Source organism: Aspergillus foveolatus, assembly GCF_047715535.1.
Source record: "Aspergillus foveolatus strain CBS 279.81 unplaced genomic scaffold BDW70scaffold_7, whole genome shotgun sequence".
NCBI lineage: Eukaryota > Fungi > Ascomycota > Eurotiomycetes > Eurotiales > Aspergillaceae > Aspergillus > Aspergillus foveolatus.
This window is the reverse complement of record NW_027396071.1, coordinates 169,243-184,730: the sequence shown is the minus strand read 5'-3', so window position 1 is coordinate 184,730 and position 15,488 is coordinate 169,243. Positions and strand designations below refer to the sequence as shown.

Here is a 15,488-nt window from a genome sequence, read left to right as displayed (position 1 = left end):
TCATCATTATCATCACTTTCATCATCTTTATCATCATAGGAAGTGCCTGATCCAGACCTGCCTGCACTATGAGGAGTCATGACACCATTTTATTGAGCGTCCAGACTGGGAACGGCCTGCAGCAGAGCCCAGTGGCGAACAGCCTCAAGAGTCAACCATAAGAGTCAATCATTTAAATCATTGAATCAATCGAAACCAGTCCGAGCATAGCCGGCAGGAACTCAGAAAGATGTCACAGCTGCTCGCTCAGCGTCAGCTACGTAGTTGGGTTGGGAGTACTGCTTCATGGACACTGATGAGTTCATGATCAGAGTCTCAGACTACCCCCATCTGAGTCACAGATGCAGCTGCACCTCCAATCACCAGCGGCAGATGATGATTATTGTAGATGACCAGCCAGCTTAACTCCAGTGCCTCCGTTCGCCAGCCTCCAGAAAAAGGAAGCAGCAGTCCGTTGCCTAGCAGGTGATGGTCATTGCCGCCTCCAGGCTATCTCTCTTCCAGATTATTCTAATCCCCGGCCTCTTCCTGTTTAATCCGACTCTGCATAGAAGAGTGGAGAGGCAGAGAGGGGTATGGAACGAGTTTGCATGGAGTCATTCATCATCGCTGCCTGATGCATGTCTACAAAAGAGAACTATACCCAGATGAACTAAGTACTGCACCCAACTTGCCGTAGAGTCCCAAGTGCCGATATCAACCCATGATCTCATCCAGTGATGCCCCCAAACTCACCCCCAAACTCACCTATCATTTAGAAGATCGGTATTATAATAGCAGATCACGGTAATGTCTGCTTTCAAAGACCAGTAGCAGGTGGTACCTCCATCACCTGCGTGCTGTTTCTCGCTGAAAATGCCGCTCCCGCTCCTGCTCCCAGCCCCTCTCCCGAATCGTTCCAAGTGCCAACTCCCCCACCCCATGCATCCGAATGTTCCCTAGGCGCTCAGTGTTACGGAGTAGTGTTACGGAACACAGCCCGGGGTGAGGGGAAAACGAAAAGAAAACCTGAAGTTCGGATGTACACGTCTCGAGCCTTTCTTATTATCCGTCGGAGGATCGGAAAGTTTGCCTGTTCACTGGGTCACGTGTTATCAGCAGACCGCGCAGGGTAGTCCATCAATGCGACCAATGTCCAGCTCAAGCGAACATCCGTGACGAGTCTGAAAATACCTAAATCCCTCATAAACGTCTCCGGATTGTCGGCGGGGATGAGCTTCATATATATGGCACGATGTAATTTCCCTGGCCGGGAAGCGTTTTAACAATGTGCAAGCGCCCTAGCCGCCCCCGGTCTCAAGTAGCTACTACTGATTGGGTCAAGGGAAGTGCCGTGATGAAAACAAGCTGATCTGATAGAAGGAGAATAAGAAAAAAAGTAATCCATTTATACATTGCCGCGTTCTTCTACAGGAGTGCGAAAGATATGAACGAATATCGGCCGGCTGTAGAGCATTCACCGCGCTCCATCGAAGAGACCCAATCGTCCGCAGTATAGGCCGGACAGGTTGAAATTATGCCGACCCGATATCAAACACCATCACAGTTTGCGCTAACTTAAGTGCTTCTCATCTTATATAAATAATGCATAATATCATATTTTGTCTATACAACTAACTCCGCCCGTTTTTCCTTTCCTTTTCCGAAAGAGTCACCGCCGGATCCTAATACTCCAACGGTATCCCCAGACCTAACTACATGAAAGCATGTAAGACAGTTCATAACAGAGTGGATATCATAAAGGAAGTCGTCAACTGACGATTGTAAAAAAAAAATCAAACGAAAATAGGTGAAGAAGTGTATGGAGAAAGGATGAAGGTAGATGCCAGTCAGCCACAACCCAGATAGGTACTCCTCCCCAGTTGTAAGACTAACATCAGCCAAATGAAAGTCGGGATTCCCAAATAAGGTACTATATTCGTAAACGTAAGGTCGTAATCGTGTACAAGTCCCGGTTGGTAGACGGTCGCCAACTTCATCGAGACATCATGCATTTGCATAAGCAGTGAAGTGTAAGGATGGGTTTACTCCCCCCTCAACCCCTTGATCATGTTCTTCAGCGCGTCAAGAAGAACAGCTTCGTCCGGTGGCTCGCCACCAGGGAACGAACTCTCTGTTGCCTCGCCTAATGCCCGAGCCCGTGCGCTCTTAAGAACACCCTTGATATAGTCTTTGTCCTCGTAGTCTTCCAGAAGGACAGCCTCAAAGTCATCAATGGCTTTGTTAGCACGCTCGTTGAAGGAAGCTTCGTCGGAAGAGGTATCCATGGGAACTGGACCGGGGTTCTGTCCACCCATATTGTAGGGCTGCTGCTGTTGTTGGTTGTGCTGGTGATGCTGGTGCTGAGGTTGATGCTGTGGCGGACCCGAGTTTGAAGGGTAGTTCTGCGGTGGATTGTTGTTCGGGCGGAGAGGCTGTGTATTCTGAGGAGGATATGGAGTCGAATGTTGTGGGGGAGGTGGCGGCTGCATGTGCTGCGTCTGCGCTTGTGCTTGCTGAGATTGTTGATATTGGAGGAGCTGCGGTGGAGGGTCGGAGGCGTAAGGGGAAGTGTACGTAGTCGGTGTGGTTTGCGCAAACGCAGGAGGAAGATTGTTTCTGATTGGACTGGGTATCGGAAAGGGTGAGGATGCTGTAGGTGGTGCAGGAGGAGGATATGGCGTTGAATGCTGAAGAGGGGGAGTAGGAGCAGGAGGAGCCGCTGAAGTGGGAAACGGATTGGAAGGCATGGATGAGAAGTTCTGGAATTGCGTGTTGGCCATTCCTGCCTGACCGTTGGGTTGATTCGAGTACGAGTTCGTTGGTGGAGGCATGTATTGCGGGGTGACAGCGGACGGAGGAGCCTGTGCAGGTTGAGCGGGAGGAGGAGGCGGCGGTGACGGTCGTCTCTTCTTCTCCTTCTCAACAGATGCTCCTGGCCGAAGCTGCCATGACCATCCTTTGCCATCTCGTTCCGCATGCATGAAGAGGTGGCCGTTGCCATTGAGGTTGTGCCGTACACTGGACGTCCAGCCCTCGGTTTCACATTTGAAGCGAAAGTAAGGGTATTTGAGTTTCAGGGCCCGATAGATCTGCTTCAGTGTCATGGGTGTGCTAGCCTCTGTGAGGGCATCGAAGATGAGAACCGCATAGTTATACGGCGGCTTCGCCAAATCTTCAGGCGTGTACGCAGATTCTGGAGGATAGTTGGGAGAGGGAGAACGAGATGGCTTGCGCTTCTTGACAGGCGGCGGCTTGACATATTCTTGCGGCTGATGCTCCATGGGGAATTGTCCCCCTTCTGTTGAAGGGAGAGGAATGTCCATCATTCCGTCCTTCTTCCTCTTCGTGTACTTCCGTTTCTCGGGTTTCGAGTTCGGCGACTCGCCCTCTGCAGGGACAGGAGGCGCAAGTCCTCCAGTCGTAGCCGTAGTCTTTCCCGCCTTGGGTTTGCTCTGCGGAGGGGGCGTAACGCCGCCATTCGCCTCGCGCCTGGCAGCCAATTTTTGTTCCCGTGCCAGTTCGGCTCTTTCCCGTTTTGACATAATCCCATCTTTTGGCGGCCGACCAGGACCGCGACGACGTTGTGGCTGCTGGGCATCTCCCTCGATTGAAGGCACTGGTCGAGCAGGTTCTTCGACCTTTGTCTTCAGGACAGGCTTTGTCGCTTTTGAGTCGTCCTTCTTCTCAGCGTTTCCTTGGCCCTCAACAGTAGCCGAAGTCTCGACCTTTTCTTGAGGTTCTGGCAACTGCTCCTCTTCAATATCCGCTCCTGTCTCCCCAATCGGTACATCAGGTAACAGAAATCGAATGCGGACTCCTCCAATTTGAATATAATCGCCACTATGCAGAGGTCGTATTTGACTGGGAGATAGCCAATCCGCACCAATAAAGGCACCGTTCCTTCCAAGCACCTCCATTTCAAACAGATTCTTGTCAAAATTGTACGCAATCTTGACGTGTTTTCGTGAGATACCCCGGTGTCCGGCAACGCTACCATCGTTTGTTGCAGGGGGATGTATCGGAATGGTCGGACATGCGTCCGGCGAAGGAAGGAGGGCCAAGGCGTCAACAGGTTTGGCGTCTCCGTTGCCGTTGCTTTCCTGTAACGATTGCATGGCAAGTGCATTATAGTCGGTGGTGGCCTGAAGCTGAGCAGGAGTTGCGTGTAAAAGACCGCCAGCGTCCCCATCAGAAGCATTAGAGGAACGTCGACTGACATGCGACTGCATATGCGGAGGAACATCGGGGTCAAAGCCCATGATTCCACCACGATCGCTAACTACACTCCCTATAATTCCACTTCCCTCATGTTTTACTCGCGTAGGTGTACGTGATGCATTTCCACCACTCGAACTTTTCGCTCGGGAATACCTCATGGCTTGTCGGGCCTGAAATTCGCGTTGATGGGCCGCTCGAGCCGCTCGTACGTCTCGCCCTAGGATAAAAGAATATGTGTTGCAGTAAAAATGCCCGTCGTCGAATTCGAGTTTGGCAAATGCTTGGATCCGCGGCTCGGATCCTGCTACTGATCCGCTCCCGTTATGCGTGCCACCCTCGGTGTAACCCAGAGCCGACAAGTTCGCGTTCTGAGAATAATAAGCAGAGTTCACCATATCATTCTGTTGTAAACCCTCCATTGGCGTCCCTGGGGACGTGAAGTCGAGTGGAGGGAAAAGGTCGCTATGGTCTAGGTTCGGTTTTGCGAACAGTAAAGGGTCGGTTAAATTGTCAATGGGGTCAGTTCTGGCTAGAACGTTATCATTTTGCTCGGTTGTCGAAAATGGTAGCCCTGATTGTTGAAACGCCATGTCTTCTGTTTGATGTTGAGGTTCCGCCGGCTGACTTTGATCTCCGTTCTTCGGCTCCGCTCCGGACGGCGGAATGTCTCCCCCTTGTTTTGTTTCCCAATTCTCATTTGATTCATCCCCATATTGCTGCTTCTGCTCAGTATCCTGCTTATCTGAGACCTCCAATCCTTCCATAACCTGATCCGAGTCTGTATTAGGAGCCTGCTGGCCGCCAAGCAACTGAGCCAACAAAGCACTGGCGGCGGACTGACGGCGGAGATCCGACTGGAACTCCTGGCCGGTCGAAAAGGCATGCGAAGCCTGATCCTCAGCCTTGGACTTGACCGCTACCATGTCGGACAGGGTGGACAGGCCATTGGAAGACGATGAGTGGTCGGGGGCAGAATCGTTGCGGGTTGTCGATTGCGGGGACGGAAGGTGATGGTCGTTCTCTGGCGAGTGTTGGGACCGGGTGTAATCGTACAAGGACGACACACCCGGACCAGCCTCTGAAGGATGATGGCCCACCGCTGGCGCTGTCATGGTCTGCGACGATGACATGACCGGGAGTAGGGCGGCTGGGATCTGGTTGGCCTGTAAAAGAAGTTCTCGAGCGGACGGCTAAAGAGAGGAGAACGCAGAGGGCGGTGAAGGGGAAAATCAGACTGCATGGGCCGGGACATAACTCGGCCAAATGAAGTTCCGTTGCTGGGATTTTCTGCCGGTTTCTCCACTCCTCTCCATCCACATACAGTACTGAGTTACGGAGTACAGACCCATCGAGAACTCAACAACACAAGGATTGTACTCCATACAACAATTCATGATTCCAGATCCAGAATACACTCATTAATATTTACCATCATGCCAAAACCAAAATCCTCAAAGAAAGATTACCATCAATCTCAATCTCCATCCCACCAGCAACCTCCTAACTGGCCCCCTCTCCGCCCTCTAATCCCCTCTTCCGATCTCTACCTCGCTCCCCTCCTCCCCGACCAGATCTACCTAATCCGCAACTTCCTCCCTGCCTCCCTCTGCAAAACTTATGTTTCCTTCCTCGCCTCTTTGCCACTCACTACAACCCCCGGGAAACCCAAAAAAGGCGATGCCGTCCGCGTCAACGACAGATTTCAGATCCAGGATGCTACATTTGCGGAGAACCTCTGGCGGGGAACAGCGCTAAAGGAGCTTGTGACAAACCCTGTTTCTGTCGATGATGGAGACGGGATGGATGCGAGCGGCGGAGATCGGTCAATGAAAGAGATTTGGGGCGGGGAACCGCTAGGATTGAATGCGAATATTCGTGTTTACCGGTATTCTCCAGGGCAGTTCTTTGCACAGCATTGTGAGTCGTCTCTTACTACATATCTATATACCTTTCCTGGTGCGATAAAAAGAAGTGGAAGAAGAGCAGAATCCGTAGCCCTTGCCTAGTATCAAAGAACAAGACCTAACTTAGTCTCGTAGACGATGACTCCAACACCCTCTCATTCCTATCGCCCTCAATGCCCCCCAAGCCAGCCCGAACTACATGGACACTCTTGATCTACCTCTCGACCTGCACAGGGGGAGAAACAGTCTTCTATCCGCAGCGAACACGGTCGGATCCTAACCCGGAGCCGATCTCAGTAGCACCTGAAATGGGGATGGCGCTGTTGCATCGGCACGGGGACCAATGTCTACTACACGAGGGAAAGGAGGTTACGCATGGGGAGAAGTGGGTGTTGAGGAGTGACTTGGTGGTTGCGCGATAAATCAACCTCGTACAACTCAACTTGCGATACTAGGAACTGGGAATGTACGGAACCAACTATTCCAAATGTTACATGAAACTTCGCAGCCTATTGAGACAGATGAGGTGGAAGGTCTATTACTCTGCCTGATCCATTTCAGCATAGACCTGTTGTGGCGTCCAATCTGCAGCAGTCGTATGACGGATGACTGATGGATTGAATGCCAAGTATGGCAGTTGCTGAGGAAGATATAAAAGTGAGAAAGATTCCGCAAGAGAAGAGATAACTGCATGAACAATCCAGGAGCGGACGATGCTCCAGATCTGAAACAAGGACAAAACCAATGATTCGCTCGGTAAATGGGAGTTTTCTAACCTCTTCGCGATGAAAACACACTCCCTTACTGCGGACCCTTGCCTTATAATGTCAATATACAATAAACGCAGGAACAAAACATTGAAACCAACTGAGAATCGTTCTGAGCAAGTACGCCTGTTGGCGCCAGGCTTATGTAGCTGTAGATGGCCTCGACGAGTATTCCGTCCTCCTCATGATGTTTTCCACCGGGCCCAACAGACGCTTGAATCCATCTCTACCAAGTTTGGCGACCTTGACCTCCGTCTTCGCGCGAACGCTGGCTGCTCTAGGTTTATCGTCCAGTAGGGCTAGTTCACCGAAGTAATCTCCCCTTTTGTAAGACTTCACGGATTCTTCGACGCCCTCCATAAAAGCCTCGGCCTCGCCGGATTCAAGCAGGTAAAAGGCGTCTCCTGGGTCACCTTCTTTAATGATATATTCCCCGGCCGGAAACTTGATTGTGTCGAGAGCGTCCGCGATCTTTGCCCGTTCGTAAGGCTTGAGACTGGACAGGAGCGGGACTTCTTCCAAGAAAGCCTCATACATGCGTCGTCGCTGGAATGCCGAGTCCATGAGAATGCGTCGGAAGGTTATACGGTCTAAAGCCCATAGGGTGCTTTTAGGCTCTGTCGATACAATAGTTGCCGCTCGCGGCGCGTTGTACATTAGAGCCAGCTCTCCGAACGAGCCGCCAGGGCCGATCGTGCTGATCTTGGTACCAGCCCCGTCTGGGCCCGGTTGCACGGAGCCAGAGGGATTGATATAAACGTCGAAATGGCCCTCTTCAACAATGTAGAAATAGTCGCCGGCATCCCCTTGGGAGATCACTTTAATATCCTTTGCGGGTATAGGCTTCTCAACCAAAGCATCTAGTACCGTCCTGGACTGCTCGTCATCCAGGTGGGAAAAGAGAAAGTTGTTGCTGACGGCTGTCTTCAACCGGGCGAGCTGTTCTTCCGATTTCGGGTGGCTCGGCGGGGTCCAGCTGTCTGATCCCGCGGATGTAGGGTTCAGAGATTCAGCAGATACGGACGTTCGACGGCCCAGGGCGTAGTTGTTGGGAAAGCCATGATCGGGGCCACCCGTAGGGCGGAAACCATTAGGGTCGACGGAGGACTCGTCCTGGCCTTCCGCACCACCCTGGAAATTACCAAAGGGATCTCTTCCAAAGCGTATTCCATCGCCCGATTCTCCAGCTCGACCACTCTCGAGCGGGTTATTTCCACCAGCCGAGTTGTCGGCGTTCTTGGAGGCTCGAAAGGTTGCATCGGTTGGTGACGTCACCTCGTACTCCTCGTCCTCTGCGATTTTATGAAACGACGAGGGTTTATCCTCTTTCGTTGACACCTTAAGGAAGGGGTTATTGCTTGAATGCGAGTAGTTCGACATGTTGCCGACTGTGATCTTTGGCTAGGATGAAGCGGGAGCTAGAGTTGCGACGCAGTTGAGGGGGGCGGCGAGACAAAGAAACTGATACGGATATGTTAGAGGCGAATTGCGTAGATCAACAGCGAGTAGGGCGATCGGAAAAGGAGGTCATGAGTTGAAGATATAGGCAAGCACAATTGAGTAGGCAGGCGAAGAAGAGAAGAAGATATGTATGTACGAAATCAATAGGTCGAAGAGGATCAGCAGAAAGTGGGAGGGAGGAAGGAGGGGCGGCGGGTAGAGAAACCGACAGAGCTGGGAACAAAGCTTTGGGAGCAAGACTGGAACAACTTGACTCTGACGGTGCTGAGTGGGTATCAGATGAGCTGGGGACGAATTGGAGTGTCCAAGGCAGATCAAACCAGAGTTTGAAGCTGTTGAATGGAGCTCAAACCCACGAAACGCAAAGAGGCGTTCTCTTTGAAAGGCGGTCGTGTCGTTGATGTGCGCCAGACACCTGCTCTCCTAGAAAGGGACGAAAGGAAGGCCGCATCAAAGAAAGTCTCAGACTTCTTTACTTACTTTTAGTGATCTTTTGCTTGTTGTTTTCTTCTCGCCTGATTTTGCACGTAAACGAGGCGCAACACTAGTATCGACACAAATGATATCGACAGCTTGGAGGGGCACTGGCGTTCAAATCCCTGTTCTTATATGCTTGGATATGTCGTATGCTCCCGAGTTAAGCAGAGGAACTGGGTTTGAGGTTATCCTGGACGAGTAAGGTAGGCGCCTCTGGGCAAAGTATAAAATGGACAGAAGGGAGTAAAACACGAGTAGAAAGGACGTCGGTCAAGACAGATGTCCAGATGCGAAATAGAGGGAATAATGTTAAGAATAAGTAGGTATCAAAGCAGACGGGCGGGAGGGGGACTCGGAAGGCCGAAAAGGCGGGGGAGCACTAGGAAGCTCTCTGCAGGGAAGTAGGTATCGCCAGCACACGAGCTTCTGCCTATTGGCGAGCCCCTATTCTCTCTGCGCACAGTCTTCCTATTCAGCGCCAGCTAAATTTTATTTATAATTGGACGGCAAAGAATAACGGCTTTTGAGTACTACTCAAGTCTACTGTGCGGAATCTCAGATGATCTCTGTCTCCGAGGTTGCAGAATGCGGATCAACGTCACCGGTGGTCTCCCCGCCCAGTGCTCGCAGCTCACTAGTGGTCAATAGCTAATCAAGAAATCAATAGTTGAGAACAGGGCGAAGATGGCAGATGCAGTGCAGCGGATTACCCTCACCCCTTAATCGAATGAGACTTGAAGGATCCAGATGTCTGGTGAACTATTTAACCTATAACCTACCAATATTATTGGGGCTGCAGCGTGGAAGCTTCGACGTTGTCTAACCGCCTTCCAGATGTCTTCTAGAAGCTCACGATGCTGTCAGACCGTCTTGGACCAGAAGCCAGATTGCGCCACGGAGGAACCTTTGCCGGATTGGCAAGCTTACCGCACAATTTTCTCTGAATCAGGAGAGAGCCATCTCGCTCCTCTCCAGCTGTTCGCCAGCTCGTGTTGAGATCATCGCTGACGTCGTCCATTCATTCTTCATGATGTAAACAACGTCCACTGCGCACTGCGACTCCCCCGATTAGGTGTGAGAGCCAGAGAAAGTTGACCCATGGATAGGAAGGTCTCGAAGCGCTACAGACTGAAATTATACTCAGAAGAATGTTTTGAGGACATTTTCGAAAGAGAATCGGTGCCCGTCGACCACCCGCAGGTAGTGCACATCGGGCCGAACAAGCGAGTTTCGACTCAGCTGGGCTAGATACCTGCAGAGTCTAGAAACCCAAACTGAAAATACAGAGCAATGATAACCAAAAGATCAGGAAGCTGAGCTAGACAGTAACTCAGCCACTAGCCCGGTCACCGTTGGGTGTCTTAGTGTCTGGATGCTACCCTTGGTGTCTGGTGTCTAGATCCGGCGTCTAGACTACGCTGGTGTGCCTGACCTTAAAGTATTTCCCACCGCTACTTTGAATAGGGTGATGAACATGCACAAAATAACCCAGGTCAACTAGAACTGTATTAGCTGCTGCCCTTATCAAAGTTAGGGCGTTGTCAATGCTAAATCCTCCGAAAGACAACTTGCGCGACCGCCACCCCGCTTTGGCCCAAAGCTGCCTGCTGCCGGCACCGCAAATCCAATCCCAGCCCCCTCACGCTTTATCAGTGCAGCACCCCAAAGCTCCGTCCTGTTCTTTGCTATATTACTCCTAAACTTGGATGTCCGGAAATCTCCTCTCTCCTTCGTCGCATCAGCCCATACCATAGCTCTCATAAAATGGGAAGCTACACGTTTCGATGGTAAGTTGCTCGAGGCCAATTAACTTGCCTTGACCCAGCTATCCACCATGGCTCGCTGACCCCGACCCTTATTTTCGAATCCAGGCCTTACAATGCCAATGAGGTGTTCGTCACAGGGACGTTTGATGACTGGGGCAAGACAATCAGGTTGGATCGGAAAGGAGATGTTTTCGAGAAGGAAGTCCACCTCCCGGTGACTGGCGACAAAGTGCACTTCAAGGTATGTCATTTCATCAGCTTCCCATGCCAACCTCATGCGGGCAGCTCCAGGGATAGCTGCTTAACCTGCTTTCTCGAGTCTTCTACCGACGGGAATTTCCAAAAGCAAGCTAGGCTCCTTCGTCGTGCCCGAAGTGATGACGCCGTGCTGTGTCGCCTCAACGGCCATTGACGTCATGGCGTTAGCGCTTACTGGTCTTCCACCCTTCTCTATAAAACTATAAGATTCGCTTCGTGAATACATTTTTTCGTATCACTGACGTATATCTATCACTTATAGTTTGTCGTCGACGGCAACTGGACTACCGATAACCGATTACCTCAAGAGGACGACGGCAGCAGTAACATCAACAACATCCTCTATCCGGATCAGATCCAAGCGGATTCAGTCGCGGCTCTACAGAACGGTGCGCAAGACATGGCTACTGCCTCTGGCGTGACACCCAACGCCACAACCGCCGGCTTAGCTGGTGGAGTCTCCAAGGAGAGCAACTTGGCCCCCGGATCGACAACGGCGGGGCTGGACAAGGACGTCCCTCTTGAGCAGAGGGCTAATGTCCCCGGAGGGTTCCCTGCAGACACCCCCTTGTCTGAGTACTCGGTGAACCCTATCCCAGCCTCTAGCGGCATTGGCAATCCCATCCATCTGAAGCCGGGAGAGAAAGTCCCAGATTCTAGTACATTCAATCCAAACACTGTGCAGTCAACTGTTCGCACGCACGACACGAACGAGTCACACGCTCAATACAGCTCAGGACTGGGTAGCTCGTTCTCTGTTCCTCCTGCTTCGAATACCATGATCCCCGAGTCCAGCCTGCCAATGGGGAGCGGAACAAACTCTGCACCCGCCGACCCCGGAGTCACCGTGCAATCCGCTGCGCCGACGTCCACAACCGCTGGGCTTGCTGCCAATGTTCCGTTTGAGAATAAGAAACAAACCGACAGCACAGGTCCCGTGGAAGATGTCCCTGCCATTGTCAGAGAGTCAATCTCCAAAGCACACAGGGACCCAGAAGCAGCTGCACAGCAAGAAGTTGTGGATGAGAAGAAGGAGCTGGAGCATGAGCTTCAACAGAAGGTTCAGGTCGCAGACTCGGCCGGTGAACCGGCGCCCACCACCACCGCAGCCACTACAGAAACTGCACCCAGAGCTAGCGTTGCGGAACCCAGCTCAGCAGAGATGTCACCACGGACAGGAACCCCCTCGGGTGCTAAAGCATCCAATACTGGAGCGCCACAGCCCGGAGAGTCGAACACAGGAGCGCCTGCTACGGGAGCATCAACTACTGGAGGGGAGACTAAGAAAAGCACAACCTCTGCCAACGACTCGAAAACCTCGGAAGTACCCTCGACCGGTTCACCCGGAAAAGAAGAGAAGAAGAAGAAGCGCTCCAGTATCTTTGCCAAGCTGAAGGAGAAGTTCAAATGAGTGGTTAGCCCTAGCCTCGCTCTAGGATGACTTGTCGGGACGTGATTTAATTGATGATTTATTTGGATACCTTTTACGCATATTATACATGATTACCCGCATGTTTTGTCTCGAACAATGAATATTGAACAGGCTGAGTTAAGTGTATAATTGAGTAATAACCTTTGTGAATTGCACAACATTCTATATAGGTATAGCATTGGCCACTTGACCATTCAGCTTAACCGGGTATCCTAGCATACTAGCTCTTGTTAATACATTTCTCTCTTTAAAATCAATGTATACTCACTCTTTCCCCGTCTTCGTACAACCACATCCGCAGAATATCGAGGCAGGCCAGCAGATCACCGCCGCAGCAATTGTAACCACGAACCCTAAGTCATCAGCACGCTACGTCTTTTTGAGGTCAACGGATGGGTTGTATGAAGTACCTAGTGTCGGACCCACGATCTTACACCGGCACGGGTTCTGGTCCGTCCCGCACTGGATGCAGAAGGGGAAGAAAAAGAAGGGGACATCGCACATAGTGAAGGCTTAGTGTAAGCCCTAGTCTGGGGCATAGTAGATCAAGTAATGGTGGAGGCGACGCGCTTCAAGGAAATGTAAGAAGTGATAGGTATTAATGAATCTGAAAGATGTTACCCATTGAAGAGGTGAAATTTCAATGAATTGGAATAGATATGATTCATCATGACGACATTGTGTGATTGTGTGACTGGGACTCAATGAAAGCACTGCTGCAATCGGAAGTTTGTTGATCTTAGACATGCATTGACTAGTTCCTTTGAAAGTATCGCAGTCAAACAACAGTGAAAGATAGATAATATGATAGTCATATCTACTGGCTTGATTTGACGCTATGCACTTGCCTTCTGCAAGACCCCAGTGTGCGTTCCATCCGTCAAGTCCACCTACCCAGTGCAGCTGAATCGAGATCACAAGGCTGTCCACAATCTATAACTAACATTTCTAGCAAATCACAGCCACCCCCGCGCAATTCGCTTCCCAATCGGGCGCATAAAGAATTCCAGATTCCATACAAGCCACAGCGAAAGCGCTTCAGATGCGCGCATACCAGCCAGGGCTGCCAGGCACCAGGATTTTCTTGCCGCGGAGCCGAAACGCAGGGCTGTCGCTTTCTTTTGTTCCCTTATTTATGAAAAATTCTCTTCTTTGTTCTTCTGCGTTAAATGAGATATAAATAGGGACAAGATCTCCTCGTTGATTGAAACTCATAACATTCTGACAAGGCAAAAAGCCCTTGGATCAACAATTAGTGTGGTAAGTAACCGATCACATCGATCATCGCCGACGTCACCCGCTCAGCCCTACGGCACGATCGGGCGTCTCGTCTCCATCTTTGCACTGACGGACCCCTCTCACCTACTCAACCATCCAACCGACTGCTGAGCCTCATTTTTCATTCGTTCAGACATTATCAGACTCAACTAACTTTCTAACGTGCGTGATAGAATCAAACCAAGAATCAGCACCGCCTCCTTCCTATTCAAAATTGAACCGCCATGGCAAACCGCCTGATCCCGCTCATCGTCCTCCTCATCGTGGTCGTCGTGCTCGCAGTGGTTGGCTTCGTCGCTTACAGCATCATTCAAGAAGTCTCGGACAAGACAAGGAGCAAAATGGAGAAACGAAACGTCATGTTTACAAAAGACGGGATGAAGGTTGGTGTTCGTGAGGTTGGGGAAGAGGAGTATGTGGATCGGAGTCAGAGGTACATACCTATTTATCTCATACCTTCTTGATATGAGGGTCTGCAGTCTGGAGTGGGTATGTGGCTAACGCGCCGCGCAGTATCCTCGTCAACATTTGGAACCATACTTCATTCCCCGCGTACAAGAGCAGACTCTGGAATATGACGGGGTCTACTGGGTCTGCGAGCGGGGCTGGGAACGGCGAGTTCAGGGCTGTGCATAGGAAGGGGTGAGTTGTCTAACCTCGTTTTGCCTGCCTTAACTGGAGGGATTTAGCCTAACTCGAGCAATCTGCAGACGTTCCAATTGACTATCGAAACGGCTCCTGAGACAAAGGTGGCCAAAGACATCGATCTCGGTTGATGGGCTCCTGGGAGAGCCTTATTAGGGTTATATAAGAATCAGTGATTCTATACATGGCTGCAGCACAGAGCTATTCTTACTCTTCTAGCAGTCACGATTGACGAATGATGAATCAGGTGAAGTCATTCTTTGCTACCAGCTCCCAACTTTTATGTATCGAGTGATAGGGATAGCTACGTACTACTTATTTATCAAAAAGCTCTCACTTCCTAGTATTTAGATTCTGCGGTGGGGTGAGTACCCTGATCATCGGTGCGGCCTGACATGCATACTCCGTAAGTAGTAGAGCCGTTGATCAAGTTCCACTGCTGCGGACATTAGATCAGATCTAGTATACATACATAATACTTACAACTCCGTCATCGAGCTTCGATCGAGGCCTAGTCTGTATTCAACAACCAAAAGTCGTATTGGTTTTGATATAGACTCAACTGGTCTGTCCAGCTAAAGTCACGTATTCATGCCTGCGTACCACCACGCACTGAAAGCGCCGCAAAGCCAGCAATACATGCATCTCAGGCTGTAGTTAACAAAGCTATTTGTATATGTCTTTTGTAAGTAATATTCCCAGGCCTACCAGCCGAGGTCCGCAGTAGGTGAGATAGTAGTACTAACTGTTCTCCACGTATGGGGTTGGCTTCCCAGGGACTTGAAATGTCAATTTAGTCTCTCCAACTTTTCTCGAAATCCTCGCATCGAGGCCCGCAATTTCATCAGCTGTATCCGATTGTAACTCGAAGAGAATGGAGCCGAGTAGACGGATATATGCTCTAAATTACCCGGTGCAACAATGTTCATGTTGGAGAGACAACAGTATTATCGGAGTCCTCCGTCCCAGATCAAGAGTACCTTGCGACTTCCCGAGAACATCTCCAATCCCAGCTCTCCCTGGATTCACCAATTGTCCAATCCCCAATCCTGCTTAACAATAGGTTGTATTCATACCGAACAGAGTCACATCGGCTCTTCACGCCTGCAAGGATTAAGCCCGCCCGTGCAACGCCAAGCCGACCCTTTCAAAGCTTGGGCCCAGTCAATGCATCCTCATTGGCTGTCACCCCGCATGACGCTCTCGCCCAGCGAATCAAACGAGTCAGATCGCCACGTGCCAAGAGTAGCCCCTCATGACCGGCGATCGCCCAGCACGTTGCTGGTCATCCGCTCGTTAT

At 50.8% G+C, this 15,488-nt stretch overlaps 6 protein-coding genes across 6 annotated transcripts; 4 read left to right on the top strand and 2 right to left on the bottom strand.

Annotated features, from left to right (window-relative positions):
• Positions 1 to 2,024: 2,024 nt before the first annotated feature.
• Positions 2,025 to 5,330, bottom strand: BDW70DRAFT_156950 (forkhead domain protein; the record flags this gene model as incomplete). Its single annotated transcript, XM_073740272.1, has 1 exon — positions 2,025 to 5,330. The coding sequence occupies one exon, from the start codon at positions 5,328 to 5,330 to the stop codon at positions 2,025 to 2,027; it is 3,306 nt and encodes a 1,101-aa protein (XP_073599105.1).
• A 207-nt stretch (positions 5,331 to 5,537) lies between these two features.
• BDW70DRAFT_129748 (uncharacterized protein) lies at positions 5,538 to 6,266 on the top strand. Its single transcript, XM_073735677.1, has one exon. The coding sequence runs from the start codon at positions 5,634 to 5,636 to the stop codon at positions 6,204 to 6,206; it is 573 nt and encodes a 190-aa protein (XP_073599104.1). The 5' UTR covers positions 5,538 to 5,633; the 3' UTR covers positions 6,207 to 6,266.
• BDW70DRAFT_129747 (uncharacterized protein) lies at positions 6,266 to 6,619 on the top strand. The gene has a single exon (XM_073735676.1). It carries the CDS (start codon positions 6,278 to 6,280, stop codon positions 6,524 to 6,526), a length of 249 nt encoding a protein of 82 aa, XP_073599103.1. The 5' UTR covers positions 6,266 to 6,277; the 3' UTR covers positions 6,527 to 6,619.
• Positions 6,620 to 6,658: 39 nt separating this feature from the next.
• On the bottom strand, positions 6,659 to 8,518 carry BDW70DRAFT_129746 (cyclic nucleotide-binding domain-containing protein). The gene has a single exon (XM_073735675.1). It carries the CDS (start codon positions 8,249 to 8,251, stop codon positions 7,013 to 7,015), a length of 1,239 nt encoding a protein of 412 aa, XP_073599102.1. The 5' UTR covers positions 8,252 to 8,518; the 3' UTR covers positions 6,659 to 7,012.
• A 1,805-nt stretch (positions 8,519 to 10,323) lies between these two features.
• Positions 10,324 to 12,906, top strand: BDW70DRAFT_129743 (carbohydrate-binding module family 48 protein). Its single transcript, XM_073735674.1, has 5 exons — positions 10,324 to 10,596; positions 10,681 to 10,816; positions 11,096 to 12,485; positions 12,534 to 12,622; positions 12,680 to 12,906. Exons 1-3 carry the CDS (start codon positions 10,574 to 10,576, stop codon positions 12,242 to 12,244), a joined length of 1,308 nt encoding a protein of 435 aa, XP_073599101.1. The 5' UTR covers positions 10,324 to 10,573; the 3' UTR covers positions 12,245 to 12,485; positions 12,534 to 12,622; positions 12,680 to 12,906.
• Positions 12,907 to 13,556: 650 nt separating this feature from the next.
• BDW70DRAFT_129738 (uncharacterized protein) lies at positions 13,557 to 14,534 on the top strand. Its single transcript, XM_073735673.1, has 3 exons — positions 13,557 to 13,976; positions 14,057 to 14,185; positions 14,254 to 14,534. Exons 1-3 carry the CDS (start codon positions 13,768 to 13,770, stop codon positions 14,264 to 14,266), a joined length of 351 nt encoding a protein of 116 aa, XP_073599100.1. The 5' UTR covers positions 13,557 to 13,767; the 3' UTR covers positions 14,267 to 14,534.
• The last annotated feature ends 954 nt before the right edge of the window (positions 14,535 to 15,488 follow it).